Source organism: Panthera pardus, unplaced genomic scaffold (assembly GCF_024362965.1).
Source record: "Panthera pardus isolate Hobbes unplaced genomic scaffold, ASM2436296v1 HiC_scaffold_8, whole genome shotgun sequence".
NCBI lineage: Eukaryota > Metazoa > Chordata > Mammalia > Carnivora > Felidae > Panthera > Panthera pardus.
The window spans coordinates 28378912-28406393 of NW_026527013.1; the positions used below are offsets into that span (position 1 = coordinate 28378912).

Below are 27482 nucleotides of genomic sequence, written 5' to 3' on the forward strand. Positions count from 1 at the left end.
CAATGGCAGATACCAGTGTTTAAACCCAGAACCTTTCTGACTTATGAAGGACTACTGTGTGAAAGACATTGGAAGCTTCAGAGATTCAGTTTACTCAGAACAGAAGAACAAGCATGATATAATAATACTGGTGAAATATGAATGGAACGGTAGTTAGAAATGGATCCTCATCGTGGTAAAATTCTGAAAAGAGCAACAAAGTCCTCCTTATGGAGTGTCTTCAGGAGAGCACTGCCTACCTACAGATCTGTCCCACTTGATTGGTCTTAACTTGCCCGATGCCAGGTGGAGGGAATGCAAGTCTTCTCTCAGGATCAATATCTCCCTCTCTGCCTCACTCCCCTCCCCTCTTCTTTCAGTATCTCCTATACACCAGGCAGTGTGTTGCAAAATAATGAATGAGACAGTTTTTGTTGCTGTTATTTTTTTTAATCCTATAACACATAGAGAATAGTTGGACCAAAACATGGTTAAGGCAGTTCAAGTAATGGAGAGAGAAACTCAGCCACAGCATGGTCTGAAGAGCTGTCTCGGCTAAGCCTTAGTGTAGTCAGGAGTCTGGGTATGCAGAGAACTTCATGCAATTTAGTACTGCCAGAACATAAAGCAAGAAGCAAGGAGCGGTGAGAGATGAGCAGCTTGACAAGCTTTGGTGTCATCTTGACAGTGATAGATGGAAATCTGGAGAGCTTAGGCAGAGGACTGACAAAGTTTAGAAAGTTCTTACAGCAGCTATATGCTTGAGTGGAACTGGACAAAAGGCCAGGGGGCCAAGTTAGGAAGCTGGTACAGAGTCTCAGGAAAATATAGGAACCTGAATGGAGAACCAGGATTGATTTGACTATGATTCAGAAAGTTAAATATTTTAGGAGGATGGGAGAGGACTTTATCATGGAGACAAATAATAAACTAGCAAAATGCCAGAATAATAACTGGGCATATAGATTATTAAGGAAGTTACTAAGCAATGTTGACAATTTTAAGTATGCTCATGATATACATGACTAGGGCTTTCTATTGTCCAACGTGTGGTCAGTTTTGATGAGCTTCTCTGTCTTAACATAATGTTTTCAAGGTTCATCCATGTTGTAGTAAGCATCAGTGTTTAATTTCTTTTTATTGCCAAATAATATTCCATTGAAAGGATATACCACAGTTTATTTACATACTCATCAGTTGACGAACGCTTGAGTTGTTTCTACTTTTTGACAAGTATACTGTTATGAACATTCATGTACAAGTTTTTGTATGCATGCATATTTTCATATCTCTTGAATGTATATTTAGGAGTGGAACTATTAAATTATATGATATCACTATATTTAACCTCTTTAGTAACTGTTTTCCCAAATTTCTGCACCAATTTACTTCCCCATCAGCAGTGTATAAGGGTTCCAATTTCTCTACATCCTCCTTTTGTTTATAACCATTCCGGTGAGTGTGATGTGCTGTCTCACTGTGGTTTTGATTTGCATTTCCTTGATAGCTAATAATTTTAAGCATCTTCCTATGATCTTATTGAGTATTTATATATCCTTTTTGGATAAATATCTATTCAGGTCCTTTGACCATTTTTAGTTGGGTTGTCTCTAAATTATTATATATATTTGATATTTTATAGATTTCACATGAATATACACTACACACATATATATTATATGTAATATATATAATGCATATATATTACATTGTATATTTAGATACAACTCCCTTATCAGATATATCATGTGTAAGTATTCTCTCTTATTCTGTGGACCATCTTTTCACTCTTTTGATGGAAACTTCTAAAGCACAAAAGTTTTAATTTCAATGATATCCATCTATTTTTCCTTTTGTTGCTAATGCTTTTAATATATCAAAAAAAATCATTGCCTAATCCAAAGTCAAGAAGACTCATGGTTATGTTTTCTCCTAGGAGTTTTACATCTTTAGCCTTTACATTTGGGTCTTTGATCAATTTTGAGGTAATTTTTGAATACAGTGTGAGGTAGGGTTCCAACTTCAGTCTTTGGCATGTGGATATACATTTGTACATATAATTTGTGGAGAATATTATTCTTTCTCTATTGAACTGTTTGGCAGACTAGTTGATAATCATTCACAGTAAACATGAGGGTTTATTTCTGGACTCTCAATTCCGCTCCATTGAAATATATGTCTATCCCAGTAGCACACTATCCTGATTACTATAGATTTGTGAGTTTTGAAATCAAGAAGTCCTTCATCATTATTTTAGTCAATTCTGCCAAGAAGCCAGCTGGGACTCTGATAGGGACTGCATTCATTTTGTAGGTCATTTCAGGGACTACTGCCATTTCAACACTATTATTTCCAATACATGATTCTTCAACAACGTTATATAGATTCAGATTAAAATTTTACACTTATTTTGTTAAATTTATCCCTAAGTATTTTATTCTTTTTGATGTCACAGTAAATAATTTTTTTCTTAATTCTTTTCCTTATTGTTCATTTGCCAGAGTATAGAAATACAATTGTTTTTGTATATTGATATTGTATCCTGCAAATTTTCTGAACTTGTTTACTATTTTTAATAGTTTTTTAGTGGATACTTAGGATTGGTACATACAAGATCATGTCATCTGCAAATAAGAAATAGCTTTTCTTCATTCTGAATCTGGATGCTTTTTATTCCTTTTTCTTGCCTAACTGCCCTGACTATAACCTCCAGTTCAATATTGAATGGAAGTGATGAGAGCAAATGTCTTTGTCTCCTTCCTGATCTTAGAGGAAATGCATTCAGTCTTTCACCATTAATTATGATGTTAATTGTGAGGTTTTAGCATATGCTCTTTATCAGGCTAAGGAAGTTCCCTACTATCATAGTTTATTGACTATTGTTATTATAAAGAAGTATTTTTTAAAAATATTTTTCTCTGCATCTATTCATATAATAATGTGCTTTCTTTTATTCTACTGATAAGGTATATTATACTAATTGATTTTCAGATATTTATCCAAACTTGCTTTCCTGCATTAAATCCCATTTGGTCATGATGTATAATTCATTTTAGATGTTACTGGATTTGATTTGCTAGTATTTTGTTGAGGATTTTTGTGTCTATATTCCATAGAGATATTGGTATGTAGATTTCTTTCCTTGTCATATCTTCATAGTGGCCTCATAGAATGCAGACAAAGTGCACTTTCCTTCTCATTTTTTGAAAAGTGTATGAAGAAATGGTATTAACTCTTTTTAAATGTTTGGTAGAATCACTAGTAAAGCTATCTGTGCCTGGGTTTTCCTTGGTGGGTCATTTTTAAATTGCTAATTCAATCTCTTTACTTGTTATGAGTTTACTCCTATTTCATATTTCTTCTCGAGTCAGTTTTAGCAGTTTTTATCTTTTGAGCATTTTGTGCATTTCATCTAATTTGTTGGCATACATGTGTTCATGATATTACCTTATAATACTTGTTTCTTTCTATAAGGTCAGTAGTAATGTCCCCTCTTTCATGTCCAATTTTGGTAATTTGAGTCTTCTCTCTTTTCTCTTTGGTCAGTTGAGAAAAAGTTTGTCATTTTTGCCGATCTTTTCAAAGAAAGAAATTTTGCTTATTTGGTTTTCTATTTTATTTACTTCTGCTCTAATCCTTATTTCTATCCTTCTGTTCACTTTGGGTTAATTTTGCTTTTGTTTCTGCAATTTCTTAAGGTGAAAGAATAGATTACTGATTTGAGATCTTTATATATATATATATATTAAATATATATATATTTAATATATATATAATGTAAATGTTAAGAGCTATCTACATGCCCTCAAAGCATTTAGTAGTATTCCATATGCTTTGGTAGGCTGTGTCTTCACTTATCAAAAAGGTTTTGTTTTGTTTTGTTTTGTTTGTAATTTCCCTTATGATTTCTTCTTTGGCCCATTGGCTTTTTAAAAGTATACTGTTTAATCTCCATGTATTTATGAATTTCATAAATTTCTCTTATTGTTTTGTAATTCTACACTATTGTGCCCAAAGAACATACTTTACATAATTTACAACCTTTTAGATTTTTTGAAGCTTGTTTTATGGTGTACCTGGAGAACATTCCATGTACACTGGAGAAGACTGTGCATTCAAGGCTCTTTTTGATTTTTTTCCCTCATCTGTTTCTCTTCTCCCGTGATCTCCTAAACTGTCTGCATCATTTATTATCACATCCCACCATTAGGTTTCACTAATTTCCAGCTGCTTGTCCTATTGGGTTTGATAACACCCCAGGAGGGGCATAAATTGCTCCACAGTGTGATCCAATTAAATTCAGACTCTTTTGCTGGGGGTGGGGGATACTTTTGAGGCCAGTTTTGTTGGGTTTTGGTGTTTTTGGATTTTTTTTATTTTTTTCTGGCTTCAGGAGGACAGATCTTCCCTGATAATATCTGGTAAACTAAGTGAGGTATGGTTAGGCTACTGCTAACATTGAGTTATGAACCTTCTCTTAACTGCTTATCACCACAGTCTCTGTTGGTTTGGAGAGCACCCTTAGACTTGAAATTCCCCACACTGTTTCATATCAATTGAGCTCCTTTGGTTTGAGTTTTAGAGCTCTCTTTTCTTTTAGCCTGCCTCTCTCCCTAGCAAATCTCTGAGCCACTGCTCTGGAACTGGGGAATGGAATGACACCCTTGCTTTGTGAGCAGGGTACTGGTTAAAGGTGGTCATTTTTTGGTATTCTTGATTTGCCTCTCCCAGAATGGAACCTCTCCCCTTCCAGGAAGCTAAGCAAGGGTAATCTGTATCTCAGTACTCTCAGCTGCCATACCTGCGGTAGAGTGTCCATCCCATGTGTATGGGCTGGGTGAACGAAAGTGGTCTCTAACCTGTTAGCTACATTCACCAGGAATTTAGCTTCTGTAACTCAGACCTGGATGGGATGAGAAATGCTGGTGGCCTGCCCCTTTTAATGAGACACCACATCCCTTGACTGAGAGCTAACGGGAAAGTAAGCTCTATCTTGGCTCCATCTGCCCAACATGGAGCTTCCATCTGGCTGCATTGGATAGAATGTGGTGGGGAGGAGGAGGAGCAGGTCATGGTTCAAATGCCATAGACCCTTGCTGCTCTTATCAAGATTTAGTATATTTTCTTAAATATTCGTTTGCTGCATATGGTTAGGAGAATTCCAGAGACTTTAAATGGTTGGGTTTCTTTTTATCATTTTTACCAGTTATGGTCGTTTTGCTGGGGAATAGGTCTGTGAACTGCCTCACGCTGTCATTTTAGAAATGGAACTCCAATAAACTTCTCTTTAAGCTTGGAGACTTAGAAGTTGCTTATTATCAAAGCAGAGGCTAGCTTAGCATGACCAAACTCATGCCTAATATTAAAGCAGATTTTTTTTCCCTCAAAGGGGGAAAAAATACTAATGATTAGCCAAATGTACCCTTCTCTGATAAGTTCTTGTCCCTTAAAGCCAAGTAACTGTCACTGGTCACATTCCAAAATAATGCCTTTCCTGTTTTTCCTTTGTCCTTTCTGTTGCCTTAGCTGGCTGCTATAATGTGCCTATACATTCTTCATCCCTCTGACGAGAAGCCCAAATCCTTTCAATCTTTAAAACACAAAACCCAGGGGCGCCTGGGTGGCCCAGTAGGTTGAGCGACCGACTTCGGCTCAGGTCATGATCTCACAGTTTGTGAGTTCAAGCCCCGCGTTGGGATCTGTGCTGACAGCTCAGAGCCTGGAGCCTGCTTTGGATTCTGTGTCTCCCTCTCTCTCTGCCCCTCCCCAACTCATGTTCTGTCTCTCTCTGTCTCAGAAATAAACATTTAAAAAATTAAAATAAATAAAATAAAATAAAACACAAAACCCATTTAAAGATGACAATATGACCATCAATGAGGGCAGGAACGCGATCTATTTTATTCACCAGGCTCCTTGCAATCTTTAAAACACAAAACCCATTTAAAGTGGACAATAGGACCATCAATGAGAGCATGAACGCCATCTATTTTATTCACCAAGTATTCTCAGATCCTAAAACAGTACCTGGCTTGCCAGATACTTCATAGCTGGTCTTGAAACATTTTTTCAAATTTTTCAAATGAAAATATTTTTCAAATGAATGATAGTATCAGTAATCTGCTCCTTTTCCTTTGCCATACTGGCTGCCTGAGGGATGGAAGTGATGAGAGAATAGTTTGTCTTATGGTACATTTCTGAAAGTATCCTCCCAAAGAGTGGTTCAAACTGGGACCCTGACACCTATGTTAAAGGATTCTGTGTATTGATAAAATAACCCAAGAGTCTTCTCGCCAGGAGGTCTGTGCTCATTTTCTCAGGAAACCCAAGGGGTATATTCTGGCATGTGTAGCTGACACCATAGAACAGAGTGTGGTATATCAGTTATGTGAATGAAAAGCAGTGTGAGGAAGTTGACTCCAAAAGACGATGCTGTTGAAAAGAAAGCAAACGGTTCTGAAAAATCAGCCCACACCTGGTACACAGGAAGACCCAAACGCCTAGCAATACCCTGGCTGATCAGAGGATGCAGGCTTGTTCTCTTACTTTGATCTGAGAGAATCAGATCTCTTCCCAAAGCCATCAGAGCCCTGTCTTCAGATGACTGGGTCTAGAAGACCTAGAAAATTCCTGAAATAATGGTAAAATGGTAGCATCGAACCACCACAAGAAGCCTCTTTGGAAACTCTGTTCTAAATTTCTAAGGTTTTGGCTCTGTGTCTCTCTTATGTATTAAAGTCCACCTACGTAGCAAGCCCCACACCAGCCCTGCCTACAGACCTGGCCAAGTCCCCTACTTACATACCTAACACCATCAGTTGAGCTTTGCCAGGAACTTCACCTCCTCTAGATCTCTGGCTTTCTGATCTTTCTAGCCACCTATAATTTGCCCAACATCCCCTCCCACCCCATCCTATCTTGATCTCACTCTGCTTTGCACAGAGTAATTAATCCATTGGTTAATTGGTAGGTTCAATTAATTCATCAATCTCCTGCTTTAGTCTCTGTTGGGATTCTATGACTCTGTGTCTTTAACCTTATTGGAAAGCAGCCACATCTCAGATTTTACCCTCACTTCCTCCCAGGTCATAAAAAAAGGCAGCCCAGAAAGAAGTGGGTAAAAAACAGCTCTCAATCTTTGCCCTCTTGGTATCAGCTTTGAGACACCTGGCCAAGTACAGCCTGTGCTAAGTTTCAAAGAAAAGGCAGATAACTTTGAAGATTTTATTTCACAGGGACAAAAGATAAAAGTCTCTGTCAAGTTGTCATTAGATGCTTAATGCTGTTCGTAGTGGGGTGCTGGGGCTCCCCTCCTCCTCCGTAGACCTCTAGCAGATTAGGTTTGAGAGCCTTAATTTGGGGAAGGATTTACAGCTGTGAAAAGGCATAATATCATTTTGATTTGGGTTGTACTAGGCTGGGGAGGCCAGATTACATTTGTATGAAACTGTATTAGAAGATATGACTGAAGCCACCAAAATCAAATAAAGGGAAAATTTTCCAGGGAGCCTAAAAATAGGGGCCTGCCTTTCCAACGCCCCTACACTGTTTCATTATTATCTTGATTTACACCAGGAGGATCCAAGCAGAAAAACAGAAGGTAGATGGCAAAAATGCTTACGCTTGCCCGACCCGTCCATCCATCAGCCTGTCATAAACCTAACCCAGAGATGGGTTCCCTGGATAAAGAAAAAAAAAAATTAATTAACCCTTGGAGAATGTGGAAGTTAGCAGGGGAGAACAACTTATGAATAATGCCCTGCTTTCATCTCCTGAGGTACTGTCTAATTCAGAGTCTCAGAGAAATCCATCAAATAGTCTCTGAAGTTTTACCGGGCCCCGGTCCACCCACCACCGCCATATGCCACCACGTGCATGTGTCACACAGCATCCCCCAGACAACGACTTATGCAGAGAGTGTGCCTTTCCTTCAGAACAATCTTAAAACTATGACTCTCCTCATTTGCACGGCAAACAATGAATTACATTCTGTACCGCAAAAACCCAGCTTCCTCTGTGAGGAAGCATGGAAAACTAGTAGCTGTTGCTTGGAATTGTTTGTATTACACAGTCACACAGACCTGGGCAAATCAGCAGCATCTTCTAGTAGGATTTAGAGACACATAAACTGAACACCATGGGTAGAACTTCTAAAATTGAAAGTATTGTGCCAAAGCCTCTAGATTCAACCAGAATGTGTTGATCACGGTTGGAGAGAACTGGGGGAAGCAGGGCTGTTTTTTATCATCAGAAAAGAACTGTGAACTTCCAGCAGTGGGGGGAAATCATGCTGACAGCTACAAGCATCTGCAAGGGGCTACCTAATTCTCAAACTGTTGGGTCCTCTAAGACTGGCTAGTAGCCACGGAAAATGATGCGTGACGATGACTTCTCTGATTTCTGGCAGGACTTCTGATCTCTCAAGTACCACGGAAGATTGAAAGACCATTTTTCCCCACAGGAACCACTTTCAGCGCACGTTTTATATACCTGCACATCTCCTCAGACAGGTAAAATATCACAACTGTCTTAACTCCAAAGTGAAAGTTGCACTGGGCCCATGACCAGAGGGCTCAAAGTCTTTGGTTTGGGCACACACAGATGTCTTGATTCACCTGAATAAACAGGTGTTGGTGTAGGAAGGCACCGCTTCTCCAAACGTGGGGCAAAAACACAGTTTCCTCAGGGTCAAAACGTAGTGACAATGGCACAAAATTCACGTCCTGACTTTCAGATGTGATTTACAGACAAGATTAATCAGATGAAAAATACATCTGAAGTCTCTCAGCTTGATCAAAAGAACTCCCTGGGGATAATTTCTATTTATTAATATATTAATTTATATAATTTATGTATAGGATATCTACAACAAGCTAATACATATACATGTAAAGATACCTGTTGGTATCTTTATCTTTTTCTCAACCCATGTACACACCTCAGTGTGAATAAGCCTTGTTTCTAACATTCTATGTCATCTAGGAAAAAGTTAAAAAGAAAGTTCTCTTTCTTTTAGGAGCCTGTTCATTTCCCTCACCATCTTCTCAGACAGTATAACAGAGTTTCCTTCAAGACCCCGAGAAAGCAAAGAACCACAGCTTCTATAGCCTTGGAACACTAAGCAAGTTATCAATAGCACAGAACCTTGAAATTTGACCTTGAACTCTCTCTCTTTCTGAGTAGTGGACGTCCTATGAAATAGAAGAGAAGAAAGATGGAGTGGGTACAAAGACCTGGCCATTGTGCTGACATTCTAGTGCTCTGAGGTTTTGTTGCCTCCTCTGGAAAATGCCAAATGTAGATTAACACAAACCTAAAATGAAAATCAATCTCCAGGAATAAAATAAATAAATAAAATGGACTTTAACTCATAGGAAGAAAATGTGCTCAAAATATCCTCACAGATAACTTACTAACCTGCACTAAGATGGCAGGGTAGTAGGCATGGTGGTTAGGAACATGAGGTAGGAGTCATACCACCTGATTCCACATCCAGATCACATCATTAACTAGCTGTATACTCTGGGCAAATTACTTAACCTCCTTGAGTCTCAGTTTCTCTATCTGTATAAGAAAAATAATAAAAGATGCCATATCACAGAACTATTACATCTCATGATGTATGTAAAGCTGTTAGCATAATACCTAGCCCCACAGTTAGCACACAATCAACATTAGTTACCATTAGAAATACAATGAATAGGGGCGCCTGGGTGGCTCAGGTCATGATCTCGCAGTTCACAAGTTCGAGCCCCATGTCAGGTTGTGTGCTGACAGCTCAGAGCCTGGAGCCTGGTTCGGATCCTGTGTCTCCCTCTCTCTCTGCCCCTCCCCTGCTTGTACTCTGTCTCTCTCTCTCTCAAAAATAAATAAGACATTAAAAAAATACAATTAATAATAATTGTACTTAAGTATAAAGAAGTAATATTTACATACTTGCAACCCTCTTGACCTGAGAAACTATATAATCAAGGATCGAAACAGAATTATAAGAAAGACGGAATTGGGTCATGTCCTTCAGATTAATAAAAGTTGTCAGATAAAGCAATCCAAATTTAGAAAAATCTTTTGAGCTATTTTGCAGTAACTATGTCTGCCATCACTTGGGAAAGGGAGATGTACGCTCCTCGCGTTCTGGAGAGCTACTCAGAAATGCTAGCTGACCCCTGACAAACCTTCAGCTTCCCCAGGAACACAGTCATGCAGCTTTTGGGAATAAGCAAGGGGAAACCATGAGCCCACACCCAAACACGGTCCCGTCTCCATCTGCGCGATTTCACCACGAGCCACAGCACGCCTCTGAGGACACCAAGCCCAGCTGCCAGGGAAAGGTTTTTGGGCCCAGAGTGGTGCCCCAACAATTTCCGGTTCAGTGGGAAGCTGGGGAATGCTTGGTCTCCCAGCACATGATTTCCTCATATTTCATCACTTTCCAGGCTTTAAACAATTTTAACCTTCCCTCCGGGTGGACACAGAGACAGCTGTGCTCTAAGTGGAAATACCAGACTCCAAGTAGTATAAGCCGATTTCATCCCGTCCACTGGGCATCCAATTAGTATTGTGACATTGGCCGAGTCCTGACTTCTCTGAGCTTCACTTTCCTTACCTGTAAAATGGGCAAAAGCTGACGTTGGGGGTTGTGAGGAGATGTGCACGTTCCACACAAATGGGTTGGTACAGTTACTAATTTTCAAGGCTTCACTCATTTTCTGAACTGAAAAAGGTTGTCAATCTACTCTCACAGCTCTCTCTACAAACAAAACCCAAAACAGAGAAACATTTCCAAAAGCTAACAAATTTGAGAAGGAGGAGGAGGAGGAGGAGGAGGAGGAGGAGGAGAAAATTTGCTGCCACATAAATCGACCAGGGCCAAAGCGACAAGTGGCTTGGGCAAAGCAGTCTGTGTCCACAATTTATTCTTTAATAACTTCTACTGTAATATTTCTGGGGCACATCAAAGGACAATAACAGCCCGAAGTTGGTAATCCCTCTCACATATAAAAACTTTCATTACACAGTGTTAAAGGCATCACTCTGTCTGAGAAATGGGAATCAATAGGAGTTGGCTGCTTTTTTCCCCATCCTATCCCAGGGAAACGACACTGGCTTTTCCTTCCCAGTGAGGCCGCGCTGTGTGGCCAGAGTTTCCTCTGATGGCTGCAGATGAGCAACAAGATGAAAACATCTCTGTGATGAATGGAAAAGGGGAAAAGAATTTCAGTAGCACACGTTTCTGTGCCAGAAACCCAGAGTGGGCCATCCTAATTAGCCCTAAATGCTGCTTGTAAACATTGGCTTTGATGTATGTTTAAAAGTCATCAGGATTTGTTCTGACTTGGTTATTTTTGTGCTCTCAGTCATAACAAGATTTTAATTTAAAAAAATGGTTTTAATGGCACCCCAAGAGAAAGACAATTTGGGTAAGCTGCGGCAGAGTTTAGTAATACAACCTAAAAAAGTAGTTAGTAGGCAGCCATTAGTTTCCCCCTATTATCTGTAATGCGATTTATTGTCGGAAATTCAAAATTCTTTACAAATGTTCTTACATTCAGCCTGACTATAGGATCCATTTCCTTTAAAGCATCACTTTAGATTCTTTAAAAAGCCAGAATCACCATGTATGTTCCCTTTATTATGAATATATAAAGACTCAAGGCTACTCATAGCATGTCCCTAGTACAAGTCATCAACAAACCACCTCTTGCCAAAGCCAGGGGCCAATTTCAGGTCTCCCTTCATTTAACCACTTAGCAGCATTTGACAGTTGGCCACCCCCTCCTTCTTGAACTTTTTTTTTTTTTTTACACGCAACCACCTCCACAGCTAATCACTCCCTCCACAGCTACCCTGCTCTATCTATCTATCTTTATGATTTTAACAAGATTTGAAACCATCTCATTTATTTTTGTGTATGTTCGTTACCTGACTTCATCCCTTGTACCTAAGGAGGAAGTTCCTGGAACATCACAGACACTTCATAAATGTATGGTATCTGACTGACACTTAGCATTTTCTTGCGACAGATAAAAGATTAAAGTTCAGAGGAGTAAAGCAACTTGTCTAGGATTGCAGAGTAATCTGCAAAGGCAGAATTTGAGCTCAAGACCTCCTAACACAAAACCTTAGGACCATAATACCATGGAAGGGCATGCCTTAGGGTAAAATACCCAAGGGGAGCCGGTTTGTAAACTTTAAGGGGACAGATTGCAAATACTTCGGGGTTTTTGTTTTGGTCCTGGAATCCTGTGCAGAATCAGTTAAGATTTGTGGAATAAACAAATTTTACCTCTGCTCTGAACAACAAGATCTTTGAGGGTAAAGACCAGATGTAGGGCACCTCTTACAGCTAAAACAGTCTGCTGGCCACAATAGGTAGTTGGATTAATTCCTATGTATTGGTCTACTTACCAAGAGGAGGCAGAAGTCTGGGCAATTGTAATTCAGTCAGAAAAGAAGCAAAGGACCAGGAATGGCGAGAAGCTGAAAAATCTATGTTATTCCTTTTCCACTGAAGAGACTCTCTCCAGGTGGAGAAAGTAAGCATCTCCCTAAGTATGAGAGGAGAATAAGGGATCTCACCTTGCTGGCTTCCCGCACTCCTATCCCGCTGAGACAGTCTTTTGGCCACTGCACAAAGAGCCAAAAAGTGACTCCTTCACAGTATGAGAACACTTTTAGCTGTAGGCCACGAGGAGGTTTTCCCTTGGTCTTTTATTCAGTTGTTCACGGAAGGGGACATCCTGTGACCTCATTTTCACTCTGAAGTGAAAGAGAGAGCCAAGAGGCTTCCCACTTCGGGGTTCTGTACAAACTCCCCCTTTGATGGCACCTTTCCACTCCTCTGAGGCAAGGCCCAGGGGAAGAGCACTTTTCCATTTCTAGGAGGGGAGGAGTTGCTTGGGAATGAATCAGTTGCTCCCTGGGAATCTGGGCAGCACCAGGGAAAGGAAAGCAGAAGGAAGGCCCAGTTTCGATCCTCTGAACCATGGCCAGCGACTCCCTTCATTAAAAGTCATTCTCATCAGGGGAAAGGCACTTAGGTAAAAAATGCAGTGGCTCAGCAATATGAATGGGACACTTGGACAGAAGACATTTCAATATGGCTGTTTTGATAGCACCACTGTGAGGCAGTCATTGTGATGGTGGCATGAAACTATTTGGAAGTTTAGTCCTAACCTGGAGAAATGTCTAAGGGAATAATTTGGATCAATAATAATAATTTTTATTTGCCAGTTTACTTGTTTTTTGTCCTTCTCCTGGAAGACAATGACTATACCTGTCTTAACTCTCATTGCATCCCTAGTGCCCAGCGTGGTACCTTGCACATAATTACTTATTGAAACAAATAAAAGACTACTACTGGTATGAGGCCTCCTCCTCCTCCTCCCATTATTCCTACTGCCTATGCCCAATGCTTATACATGGTAGGCACATAATAATTGGTCGATAAAAAGGAACTGCCACCATCACTACTACCATTATGGCTATATCACTACTACTACTACTTCAACCCCCACTGAGTGATCCTATTGGCCCTCCATTAAAAAACCAATTGCAAGAATTATGCCGGGGTTATTTCAATTATCATCCCCACTCTACAGATGAGATCATAGGCACAGGGAAGTAAAGTACCCTAAGACACACATGCAATATGTGATAGAACGGGAATAATAAGAATGTTGTTATTATGAATCTTGGCCAAATAAACTGGGAGACATGAGGAAAAGGCTGAGGGTTAAGGAGAAGGTTGTACTTAGTTCCTCTATTTTGGTCTCTTCAGTACTTCCTTTCACTGAAAGAAACCAGGGATTCTTGAAGAAATGGCAGATTGCAGATCTGACACAGGAAATGGACACGATGAATGAGGAAAGTTTGTCATAGGAAGCTATCAAAGCCTACTAGAGTCATGTCAAAAGGACTTGGAGCCAACTTGAAAGGGGTTCCTACTGACCAAAGATCAATCAATTTCAACATTAAAAGAACTTTGAAGGTGGTAGAATGAAACAGATCTAATGCATAAAAATCCATGAGTTCATAATGGTATGAAAAATAATCATTGGTCACCTTTAGAAGTTGTTAGGGTACCAACTCACAATTCAGAAAATATATAAATAAAGGAAAATGGTTAAGCATCTACCCTAACTTTCCTGTATGGACCACATTTAGGAATCAAAAGTTCCATATAAAGGAACCACACTAATATGAGCATGAGGAATGACAATTAGAAAATCACCATCTGCAACTCTTAATGAAATAATGGTTCTAGGCAACCACCATAGATGGCTCCTAAAACATTAGCTTAAAGCTTGATAGGGAACTTGATATTGAAGGGATCAGACTAACAACACCTGAATCTATAAATCAATCATAAACTAACTAAAAGTGGAATGACCAGACATTACATCAGTGTTTCCCAAACTTTGAAGCACATTAACATCACTTGGCCAGGGAAGGAGGCAGGGGCAGCTCTTAAAAATCCCAATGTTCAGGTCACATTCCATATCAATTAAACCATAATGTCTGGGATAGTAATCAAGCATCAGGTTTTTTTTCTCCCCTTTATTTAAACATTTGTTGGATGATTCCAATGTGAAGCCAAGTTTGGGAACCACTGTATTTTATGGCTCATGGTGTGATGCAGTAGGAGATACACAGTGTCCCCTATGATATGTTACTACCTAACAACCTCTAAATCTAACTAAATATCTATTACAAATATGAGGGATAAAGAAACATTCAAACAATGGCATCAGAAGGAAATAATTAGCAATCCAAAGTGTAGGAGAAAAAATGGAGAAAAAAAGGCCTATTTTTTTTTTTCAACAAATGGCATCTTTAAAAATGGTGGTGGAAGGTGCCTTTCTTAAATCATAGCTGGAAGGAAGAGTTATGTTTCTGGCTCTGAAGGAGCAACTTATATCAGACTAATCCTCCAGCAGAAAACAATCATAATGATGCATGGAATAAAAAATAAGACTGTTTGAAAGCATTGGAGAACCACCAAGGCAACCAGGATTTAAGCAGGAAATGAAAGCTCATTAAAGTCAGCCCTATATTTACAGCAGCTTTTTTATCCTAAGGGCATCTGTTAATTTGCATTGTGGAGATATTCACCAAGTAGAAAGCAGCAACCTATAGCTTGCAGCAGCTTCTCTGTGTTGAAGAGATAAAACTTGAAGTTAAGGGCTATAGAAGCAGCAGCTAGGACTTGAGGGGCTAAGATTTCTGAGAAAGGGGGACCACAGAGAAGTGACCTCAAAATTCCCAATTCAAATATCCCCTCCAGATATGTGCACATCCCTAAGCTACAAATGTGTGGAGTGGGAGTGGGGGGGGGGGGGGGCGGGGGAAAGCTGAGCAAAAATCAGTTGCTAAGAGACTAAATAGCTTAGGAATAATTTTGTCAATCCAGAAATGATTGGAAGACAAACACTGGAATTTAGAACCTGCTAAGGACAAAGGACCACGGTAAACATCCCAGACACTCAGCTAAGAAACTCTGAGGACTTGAGTTGTTAGAACAAATGGGAAATAAACCAGACACAACTTCGAAAAAAAAAAAAAAATCTCATTTCTTGATTAGATCAACATGACCCGTTCATACCGCATCCACCTGACAGAAAATTAACATCTCTCTGAAAGAAGATAATAAAATCTACATGAAAGGAAATACTAACAGGAACTAGAGGGAATTATTCAGGCAGAAGAAAACATTCCCAGATGAAAGCACAGAATGTGGAATGCAGTGAAGAGTACCAGATTGGGGTAAATATGTGGGGAAGTGCTAAATAAATAAGATCGTTTAAAGTAAAAATGTCTTGGGGTGGGATTGCATTACACAGCAACAATAACACAGAAGAGGAGACAGTATAGGTGGCAAATGAATGTATTATAGGTTTCCTAAAACCAAAATAAGAACTTAAGAGACAGACTGTCAGACTGGATTAATAACATAAAACACAAAAGACAAACTTTAAGTAAACATCAGAAAGAATGTTAAACTGTCTTTCTTTATGGATGACATGATCATGTGTGTAGAAAAGCTTAAACAACTGCAAAAAGACTAAGAGAACTAATAAATGAATTTAACAAGTCAAAGGTAATGAAGGCAACATACAAAAACCAATACTATTTCTAACATAAGCAATGAATAATTAGAAAATAAAACTAAAAGTATAATTCCATTACTATGCCACTCCAAAACATGAAATCCATGTAAGACCTTTGCACTAAAATCTACAAAACATTGTAAAAAGAAATTATAGAACTAAATAAATAGATTTAGTATATTCGAGATTGAAAGATTCAATATTGTCAAAATGGCATTTCTCTCACAATTCAATCTAAAGATTTAATGCAATTCCAATCAAAACCACATGACTTTTTGTAGAAACTGACAAACTGATTATAATTTATATGAAATGCAAATGAACTAAAACAGACAAAGGCAATTTTAATACATAAGTACAGAATTGGAGAACTCAAACTACTTGATTTTAAGACTGACTACAAAGCCACACTAACCAAAACTGTGTGTTATTAATGAAAGAAGAGATAAATTAATCAAGTAAACAGATGGATAGTCTAGAAATAGACCCACACATAAATGGTTAATCGATTTTTGACAAAGATGTCAGGGCAATTCAATGATGGAATAGAATATTTTTGATAAATACTGCTAGAACTCGATATTCAGACTGGGGGGAAGGCCAGAGGAAAGAATACTGACTCTTACCTTATACCATATACAAATATTACCTCAAAATAGATCATAGACCACACATTTAGAAGAAATCATGGGAAAAAATATTTGTATACTTGGAGTAGACTCAGATTCCTTAGAAAGGATCAAAAAACATAATAGACCAACATTTAAAACTTCTGCATTTTACAAGTCACTGCCCTGCAACAGAAGAAAATATCTGCAATATACATATGTGAGAAAGGACTTGTATCCAGAATACATAAAGAACTCCTACAACTCAACAAAAAAGGAGAAAACAAAGCCAGATATTTGAAAACACCGGACAAAAGAAATTATATCAATGGCAAATAACTACATGAAGAGGTGTTCAATATTATCAAGAATCACAAACCAAAACCACAAAGAGATAACTATACACACCCATTAGAACAATTAAAATTTAAAAGAGTGACCTTGCCAAAGGTTTGCAAGAATGTAGAGCAATTGGAATGCTCATAAAGGGATAGTGTGAATTTAAAAAAAAAAAGGTACAACCACTTTAGAAAACTGTTAGTTTCTTTAAAATTTTACAAATATCCATAATATATGACTCAAGCATTTCACTGTAAAGTTTTTATTTATCCAGAGAAATGAAAGAATGTCCACACAAATATTTGTGCACAAATATTCATTCAATAAATGAATATTGAATGAAAGCAGTTTCATGCAAATGAAAGCAGTTTCATGCAAAATAATCCAAATCTGTAAACAACATTTAAGTAAACAGTAACAAATGAATACACAGAATGAATGAATGAATAACACAAAATATAAAATGCCCATATAATGGAATACCATTGAGTGATAAAAGGAAACAAACTACTAATACTTGCAACCACCTACATGACTTTCCAAATCATTATGGTCAATGAAACCAGACATAAAAGAGTATATATTGTATGATTCAATTATTAAACATTCTAGAAAATGAAAAATAATCTCTGATGATAGTAAACAAATCAATTGTTGCCTGAAAGCTGGGTCCAGTGGGAGGGAATAACTGCAATCTGACATGAGTAAATTTTTCATGGCAAAAGAAATGTTCCATATCTTGATGGCATGGGTAGTTTCATGGGTGCATACTTCTTTTAAAATCCATTGAACTATACACACTATAAATGGGTACAGTTAATTATATACAAATTATATCTCAGTAAATTGATTTTTTAAGAAGTGGTTGAATTTCCCCAAAAGTAGCCAGACCAAAAATATGACATGTTGTATGATTGCATTTATATAATGTGAAAAAATGGGCAAGATCAATCTATGATAATAGAACAATGGCTATGTTGGAACTCAGGTGTACATGTAATGAATGGAAAATGTCTAGGTGTTAGTAACGTTCTGTATCTTTATCTAAGTAGTAGTCACATGGGCTGTTCATTTTTAAACATTCATTGATCACTTAATGTGTGCACTTCTGGTGTTTTTTTGGTGTAATTCAAAAAAATTAAAAGTATGTGACTTCTAGGAATTAAAAAAACTTAAGAGACATAGCTACCATATTCAATGTGAAGATGTTTTATGGCTTGTGATTTGAAAATTTCAACTGAAAAAAATTTTGAGGGAATGGAGGAAAACTGAACATGGATTATTAGATATTAAAGAATCATTGTTCACTGCATGTGTGCTATAGTTTCTTTTGAATTCTTTATCTGTTAAAGAAACACAAAAATGTATTTATAGGTGAAATGATATGGTGAACAGGATTCACTATAAAATATTACAGAAAAAAATATGCATGCGTACTCGATGATGGGATGTTGATCATCATGGAAGCTGGACGACAGGCTCATGGGAGTCCATTATACTATTCTCTTGACTCTTATTTATATATATATGTAAATATATACATATGTATAATATGTGTATAATATAATACATATATGTATATTTATATATTATATTATAATATTCACATAATATATATTATATTATTCACATATATTTTATGGAATATTCATGTATATTTTGAAAAGTAAGAATCAATTATGAAAATGTTCATGTATATTTTAAAAAGTAAAGATAAATTAAAAGCAAGGGCGAGGTTCAGGGATGTCATACAGGATCAAAGAGCGTGTGAAGATGTCTACTGTGCCTGTGACCAAAATCTTCTTCTTTGTGCTCTAAAGATCAAAATATCTACAGCATCAAAATGCTCTGTTCCTGAACACACATGGCAAGAAATTTCTCAGGGGTCCAGAAACATGATAAGTAGGAATAGAATGAAATTTAAGAGAGCCCAATTAGGTCCTGAATGACAGCCAGGCAGATATATGATGACAAACAGTGCCCTTCCTCCAGGGACTGATCTATTTTGAGTCCAAAGTGAGGAAAGTGAGTGCATATTATCCAGGGGATTTTTATCCAATGTTCTTCTGGTCCTTAGTTACCTAAATCTAAAGCCTACCCTGGTATTGGAAAGGGAAGAATATGATAGGTACCCAAAAGACAGATTATGATGGTATGAGTTGGAATCCTGACAGGAAGAGGTCACAATCATCTTTGAAGAGAATTAAATGAAAGAACTACTCTCAGAGGTGCAGGTAGTTAAGGATAAGTTAAGGATACCCAGACCCCCGGAACTAGCTGCAGCAGGATGCTTCTGCCATCCTGGGCCGAAAAAGGAAAAGGGAAAGACTATGTTACCAGAGCCTTATGAGGTAAGAGGGATGGGGACTACCACCATGAGGTAGATCCATGCTGGGATGTAGACCTCAGCACCTTCTCACCTCTCTCTCCTCCCATTCCCTCATGTCTCTCCAGGATCTCCATTGACCAAAGCAAACTAAAACAAGCAACAGTCATGGGAGTCCAGGTAATGCAGTCCATAGAGGCCAGACTTCTGGTGAGTCCTCTCACCCAGACAGAGCAGAGATAGTTGCCCAATAGACTATGGAGATGGGGTGGAGAATAACCAGCACAACCCCCCCCCCCCCCAAAGGAGGATTTATATCACATTGGAATACTTTGGGTCTTCAAATCTGTAAATAGAACTGATGGCATTTTGGCAAAATCTCAAATTCAGTCAGACCTATGGTTTCAGAACAATGAGTGACCAAAGACTGTTTCACAATATACACACAGGGCATTGGGTTAAGGAGCTACTCCTGCTCTAAGACTTGAACTTCTAAAATTAAACAAATTCCCTTCATATTAAACATTTCTGAATTAAATGCACAGAGAAGTATAGAAAATAGATTGCATCTTCCATAGAGATTTAACCATAACTTTATGAAAGAGCAGAATTCAAAACAAAGTTACCACAAGTAGAAATGCAACTCCAAGCCCAGACAAGGAGGGGCATCATCTTGTCCTGGTCCATTAGGCCCTTGTGGACTGGCATTTCCTTTCCTTCCCATGGGCACCTCCCAGTACTCTCCAGGAGTGTGGGAGCTTGTCTTTGTTGGTGATGCCAACACTGCTCCCTCCCACCATGGGCTTTGCATCTGCTGCTTCCTCTGCCCTCAGTATGCTCTCTCCCCTTCCCCTCTTGTTAACTCCTACCTCAGCTCAACTGTCACTTCCCAAGGGAAGCTGTCCCAACTTTCCTACACATACTTCCATAGCATCTGGAACTTTCCTCCATGGAATCACTTCCACATATTTTGGTATGACTGCTTGATAGCCTGTCTACCCAACTGAAGTGTTAGTTGCACATGGCAAACACCATGTTTGCCTTATGTGCCATGACATTTCCAGGGCCTCACGTACTATTTGGAGGCACTCAGTTCTTGTTGAATAAATAAGTCCTCAGTATAAGAGAACATTTTTTCCATTCAAGGGACAGTTTGAGCTTTTCAATTGTTTTCTTTTAACATAGAACACAATTTTGTGGGGGGGTTTTCCCAGAATTAAATTACTAAGAACTCTCAATTATCTGATTGTCCCCCTCTCCTTTTTTTCTTATACCCCTTATAAGAAAATTATCTTTAATGAGGGTTTTTTAAAGCAATGTACAAATTATGCTTAGGATTCATTTATATCCAACTTGATCTCATAGTCCTAGTTTTGTACTGCCACTCTAAGACATTCCTTACAGGCACTCCAGGCAAGAAAGACTTAACCACATCCTCTGGATTCCATTTAAAGTGCAAGAAGAGACACATGCACCCCAATGTTTATAGAAGCACTATCAACAATAGCCAAAGTATGGAAAGAGTCCAAATGTCCATCGATGGATGAATGGATAAAGAAGATGTGGTATATATATACAATGGAGTATTACTCAGCAATCAAAAAGAATGAAATCTTGCCATTTGCAACTATGTGGATGGAACAGGAGGGTATCGTGCTAAGTGAAATTAGTCAGTCAAGGAAAAACAAATATCATATGACTTCACTCATATGAGGACTTTAAGAGACAAAACATGATAAGGGAAGGGAAACAAAAATAATGTAAAAATGGGAGGGGAACAAACACATAAGACACTCTTGAATATAGAAAACAAACACACAGTTGCTGGAGGGGATGTGGGAGGGGGATGGGCTAAATGGGTAAGGGGCATTAAGGAATCTACTCCTGAAATCATTATTGTACTATATGCTAATTTGGATGTAAATTAAAAAATAATAAAATTAAAAAAATAAAATGCAAGAAGGTAGCCACATAATTCTTTAGGGATTTTAGTAAGGGTTAAAACCCAAAGGACTTCAACAATCTCAAATGTCTAGAATGATTGGCTATATTCTTCACTGAGCTTTTATTGGAACTCAATTCCACTTTAAAAAAAAAATAAAAAGTTCTTAATTTTATTGATTCTCAGGGTAAGCAACACATCCTTCTATATTCTTTTGTCTAGGTGCTTAAATACCTTTTTATGGCTAATAAAACTAGTCAAGTTTCTTTTCCTTTTTAATGTTTAATTATTTTTGAGAGAGGGAGGAGGGGCAAAGAGAGAGGTGGGGACAGAGGACACAAACTGTAAGATCACGACCTGAACTGAAATCAAGAGTTGGATGCTTAACTGACTGAGCCACACAGGTGTCCCCAGTTAGTCAAATTTCAACTTCATTTTTTATCCAATTCAAAATCTATTTGCCATTTATGTCAGGTGCTGCTTCTATGTGTGTTCTTTCTGCGCTTTATCCTTGAAGCCTGTAAAGCTTAGCACGGTGAACCATGCTTGCAGGCACTCAAAAGGGTAGGGTGAATGGGTGCAGACATCTGTCGAACAGTTAGTATGTTGTAGCTACTGGACAAGGAGTTTTAATAGTAACAAGAGCAATGACCAACCTCTAGTGAGGATTTTATGTGGCAGGTGTGCTGTGCTAATGTACCAACTATATATACATCATCTCATGATCCTCCCAATAATCTAGTGAGATGAGTTATTCTGCCCAGACACAGACAGATTAAGTAATTTTTTGAGGGTTACACAGCCAGAGCTGGGATTCATTTCCAAGCTTTTAACAGTTGCCTTCACCCTTGCCCCTCTTGATCTACCTCACTTAATCCTGACCATCCAAGAAGCAGGAAGATGGTGTTCAAAACTTTTACACATAAACCATACTATAAGTGAAATGCTGTATAGAACCTCATATCAGGTAGAAAGAAGAGAGGCTTTTCTGAGCTTATCAAGGGGTGAAGAACGAGGAATCCATCCAAGTGCCCCAAGTTCTAGTTCTAGCAATCTCTGCAGCAAAATGTGAGAAATGCTGTTATAAATTAAGAAATTGGAGTTGAAGTACCAAGAAATCTGCCCAAGTTTAATCACCAAATAAATAACAGAGCAGTAATTTAAACCTTGATTAGCTTGACTCCAGTGTAGACTTCTACACACGGACAGATGGATTTTGCCAGAACAGTTATTTCGAAAACATATTAAAACTAACCCCAAATTCTGCACTTCCAATGCAAGGAAAGATTTAGAGGTTCACACAGTAAGTATTCCAAATTACCCAAGATAAAATACACCAGAAGACACTATTTATTTATTAAAGAAACACTAAAGTACATCCTAACTGTACTAAGCTAAATCCTAGATCCAGGATCACAAATGCAAAAAGGAATTTTAATAAAACTAAGTCACTTGTGTTCTTAATGTCCATGCATATGCTGTGAATATATATCCTTGTGTACAGATTTTTAAATATATCCATATTTTCTTCTGCCACAAAATCAACAATGACCACCTTACTTCTTTGGCATCATCACTCCATTATACTCATTTCATACATCAATGGTAACGGCATCCGCAATAAGTCACCCACACCAGAAAGAACAAATTCACTGGTGTGATATATTTCCCTTCTCTGTAAAAAGTCCTTACGAATTCTCATTTGAATCCTCTGATACCTTTAAGATTTAGAATCTATATTCTTTTTTTTTTTTTAATGTTTATTTTTGAGTGTGGGGAGGGTCAGAGAGAGGGGAGACACAGAATCCGAGGCAGGCTCCAGGCTCTGAGCTGTCAGCACAGAGCCCAATGCAGGGCTCGAACTTAGGAACCACGAGATCATGACCTGAACCAAAGACGGATGCTTAAGCAACTGAGTCAGGCACCCCTAGAATCTATATTCTGTTTGTACTTGTGAGAATATCTACCAAATTTGGAACAATCCACCAGGACTCTTAAAGGTATGCTTCTAAAGCATGGCCCTCACCAAAACAATACTCTGTGATCAAACATATTTGGACAATGCCATACACTATATGCCCATTTTAGTGTATACATACACTAAAGGGTTTGAGAAGATCCCAGGGCAAGTAAGATTTGGTAAATGGACATGAATTTCCAAAACATATTTCACTAGGAACCAGTTTTATTTCAAATAATTCCTCCTGCTATCCTGGGGACCATATTTTAGGAAATGCTATACTGGAGGAAAGGTGTTCTAGAATAGATCGGTTTGGGGAGATTGAAAAAGATAAAATTGAACAGTTCTCTCTCTGACAACCCCATTGTATCCAACACTTTTCCTCATAGGTGTCTGTCCCACCCTAATGCTTTTGTTTTCTGATTACTTTAAACCTTGGAAGAAATGGAAGAAAATAGAAAATGGGAGAAATGGAAAAGGAAGAAAATAGAAAAAATGAGAAAAATAATTTTTAATAACTTACTTTATAGTCTGAAATACTGACATTTTGAAATAAATTTATTAATGTTAGTTCCAAAGGCAAATTATTTTACTGAAAAAATGATTCAGTTAGTCCAAATAGATGCCTCTATTTATTGATATATGTTAAACACTTGGGCATGTACTTAGGAGCTCTCTATATATCATTGCTATTTAGAAATGAACATACAGATACACCTTTATGCAACAAGTATGCTGAACAAGCATAATTCATAACATAAAACTTTTATTTTCTTTCCCACTGTCCCTCTAAACTTGTCTATCATTCGGTGTTAATGATCTTCCTCTGCCCTTGGATAAAAAAACTCTAGCAGGCCCATGGGTTTGGTTTTCACAGGTAATAGACAGTTCTAGAACCACTTCAAGTTATAAACAGAAATGCCACAACAATGTATTATGCAAACGTCTGTCCTCCCCTTCCCAGTCTGGCCCTGCTTCCATCTAGAAGCCTACAATAGGATGATGGCCATGGTGATTTTCTCCTTTTCCCCCCTACTGTCCCTGCCATTCCCTCACCCTACTAGCTAATGTTCCGACTCTTCCAAGGTTGAAGAAATCAAGGGACAGGTGAGCTCTTCCTTGTGCTGGTTCTGTTATAAGCTGGCTTTGCTCTCTCTGGGCCTGTAGTGGAATGGATATGTATAAGGAGTTGTCTGTGTATCTGTATGTCTGTAAGAGCTGATGGTGAGCTTTCTTGGGGAGTTTTCATAGACAATGAGAGGGTCCCTGCAGGGTCCTTCTCTCAGACAGTTCATTGGACCTCTAGACTCTTCTCTAGGTTGTTCTTTGTGAACCCCTTCCTGAGTCCCAAGGATCTAGCAATCTGCCTTGAACCTCATATGTTGTGGTTGATCCCCTGACCCTTTCAGCTACCAGATTTGACTAGATTCAAAACAACTCATTGGCTCTGTCCTCTGCAGTCTGGATCTGGTCCCTAAGAAGCACTTAACTGTCTCGTGCTCTGACAAAGACTGGAAAAGCAGGCTGATTCTCAAGCATCAGCACACCTGTCCTACCACTCACATAGCTGACCAGCCTGTCTTTGCTTTCCCTTCTAGATTTCCTAGGATGAGTCAGATACTGATGTACGGGCCACTCTAAATACCTCAGACCCGACACAGGCATCAGGCCTCTCGGTCCTCCAACTGCAAGAAACATAATTCAGAACTCTCTGTTTAGTCCTCTTGATGATGCCTTTCTGGGCTTGGGGTTACAAGACAGTACTTACCACTATTTCTCCCAGCAGCATGATGACAACTCACTGCATGACCATAGCTCTTTCCAAAGAAATTTCTTCTCTAACCCCCTGTTGACTTTTAAATATGCAAAAAACATGGAACAGACTCATGCTGAAATTCTGCAAATGTGATATTGTAGACCCAAAATAATTCTCTAATAGTCTAATCATCATGCTTATGTTGGGCTGTCAAAAAATAAAACTTCTGAGACCTATTCACAATAGAATATAAGACACTTTCAGATTCAATTCCTTACAAGAGTTTTTCATCTCTTTATGTTCAAGGATCTACAAATGCTCATTCAGCAAATGGGATAGTTGGGTCTTTTGACAGCTATCCTATAGATGCCTCAGTGAAAACTAAGACAAGAGGAGATCCATTCTAACATCCTGTGCATCCTACACATATATGTGTGTTTGTAGTTTAAATGCAGTTTCTCTAACAACTTCCACTATTTAAGAATGATATAAGAGCCTCAGGACTCCCTAAATTCAACAATAATTTCCAGCTCTCACTGATCACTGCTGATTCGGATGGATGGTCATCATTATAAAAGACTTCACAACCAACGGCTTACCTTGAGAATTTTCCAATTCATATGTTCCCAGATTAGAATAAATAAAACCTACTTGAAATATGTGGACTTAAAATAGCCTTTCAACATATTCCTCACACATTAAATTACTCTCAAATTACTAGCTATTAGTGACATTCCTGATAGTGCCCTAGATTTTTCAACTTTTCCAACAGCCCAGATGGTCAGAAAGAACTTTACCAAATTTGTATCATCATTTTTAATGGAATGATTTTAAATATTCCTTTAATAATCAGCTCAGAGTTATATTGGAAGAAAACTACTTACCAGTATTTGCAACTAAGAGAATAATTACCTGGATAAACTAGAAAATTCCTAGTGTTTGTAGTCGAAATGAAAAATAATATAGGGCCAAGGATGTAAAAATCATACATGTCTATTTTTACATATTTTTTTAAATCACAAATTGGGAAACATGGTATAAATCTAGTTACTTCTGTCCACATCCATTTGAAAGAATTCCATAAATTCCCTAAGACTAAAAAAATAATTCTCTAATAGTTAAGTCAGATGTCTAATCATCATCCTTATCTTGGGCTGTCAAAAAATAAAGCATTTGAGATCTATTCACAATAAAATATAAGACACTTTCAGATTCAATTCCTTACACGATTTTTTCATCTCTTTATGTTCAAGGATCTACAATGACTAAATTAATCAGCCAAAAAGTACATCTGAAGATTCTCTAACTAAGGGAACTTTACAAAAACACGAACATAATTATATTTGGAGGGAAACTTTCCTTAACATAGAGGGAGTTGGGAAAAATGAAATCAGGAAAAAAAATATTTAGGGTTTGTTTTGATTTTGCTTTTATTTTTTAGGAAAATAATGTCACCAATGATCTTAGAAGATAGGGTATGAAGTTACTTACTCAGAGTAATTAAAGCTATAAGGGTAAAGACGGAGAGGGAAAAAAAGTAAAATAACTGATCATTTCCCTCTCTTCACCTGGCCTTAATTCAAATCAGAAAACTTTCCCCCTTGCATGACTCCTTTAACGGAAAAGAAACAATAGAGGTAAATGTGTATTCTTGAAGTAACCCAGAACACGCACTATATGGCAAAAACTGCAATGTTGTCATTCAGCAATTATGATGCTCTAGTTTATTTTTTAAATAGCTTCCAATTACATGTGATCACAAAGTGGTCCTGGATACAGCAAGAGCTCTTCATTTAATGCTATGCACATTTTCCCCCAGAGCTTCCCTGCCACCTCATGTCATTCTTCCATAACCCTATATGGTGCTCCCCAGAAATTGCCTTCAGTTATGAACACCCAGGAAAACATCCCTGTGTGGAAAGGCATAGAAAAGAGTCTACTGTCTTTACTTTCTGCAGAAAAAGGCAAGAAATATTCCTTTCAGGGTAGTCATCCAATACCTGAGTTTTGTTTTTGTTTTTTGAAAGAGAGTGCATGCAGGGGAGGGGCAGACAGAGAGGGGGTGCATGCAGGGGAGGGGCAGAGGATCTAAAGTGGCTCTGTGCTGACAGCATTGAGCCCGATGTGGGGCTCGAACTCACAAAAGATGAGACCATGACCTGAGCCCAAGTAGGCAGCTCAACCAACTGAGCCACCCAGGTGCCCCCTGAGTATTTTTTTTTTAATGTTTGTTTTTGAGAGAGAGACAGACAGACTGACAGACAGAGAGGGAGCACAGAACCTGAAGCAGGCTCCAGGCTCTGCGCTGTCAACACAGAGACTGATGCAGGGCTCAAACTCATGGACCACGAGACCATGACCTGTGCTGAAGTCAGAACTCAACTGACTCAGCCACCCAGGCACCCCTACCCCCCTGAGTATTTTTAATATTCCCAGCAGGTAGTTTCATTTGTTTGTAGAGAG

General features: G+C 38.3%; 1 protein-coding gene across 8 annotated transcripts in view; it reads right to left on the minus strand.

Moving 5' to 3' along the window:
- FHIT (fragile histidine triad diadenosine triphosphatase) overlaps nucleotides 1-27482 on the minus strand; it is a 1407040-nt gene that overhangs the window by 854108 nt on the left and 525450 nt on the right. For 2 of the 8 annotated variants that reach the window (XM_019469881.2, XM_053896964.1), the window contains exon 2: nucleotides 10482-10585. The exons of the other annotated variants lie outside the window; for them this stretch is intronic. In XM_019469881.2, coding sequence (XP_019325426.1) covers nucleotides 10482-10527 — 46 coding nt within the window. In that variant the 5' untranslated portion in view covers nucleotides 10528-10585. The remainder of the gene's footprint in view (nucleotides 1-10481; nucleotides 10586-27482) is intronic. 8 annotated transcript variants of the gene reach the window in all.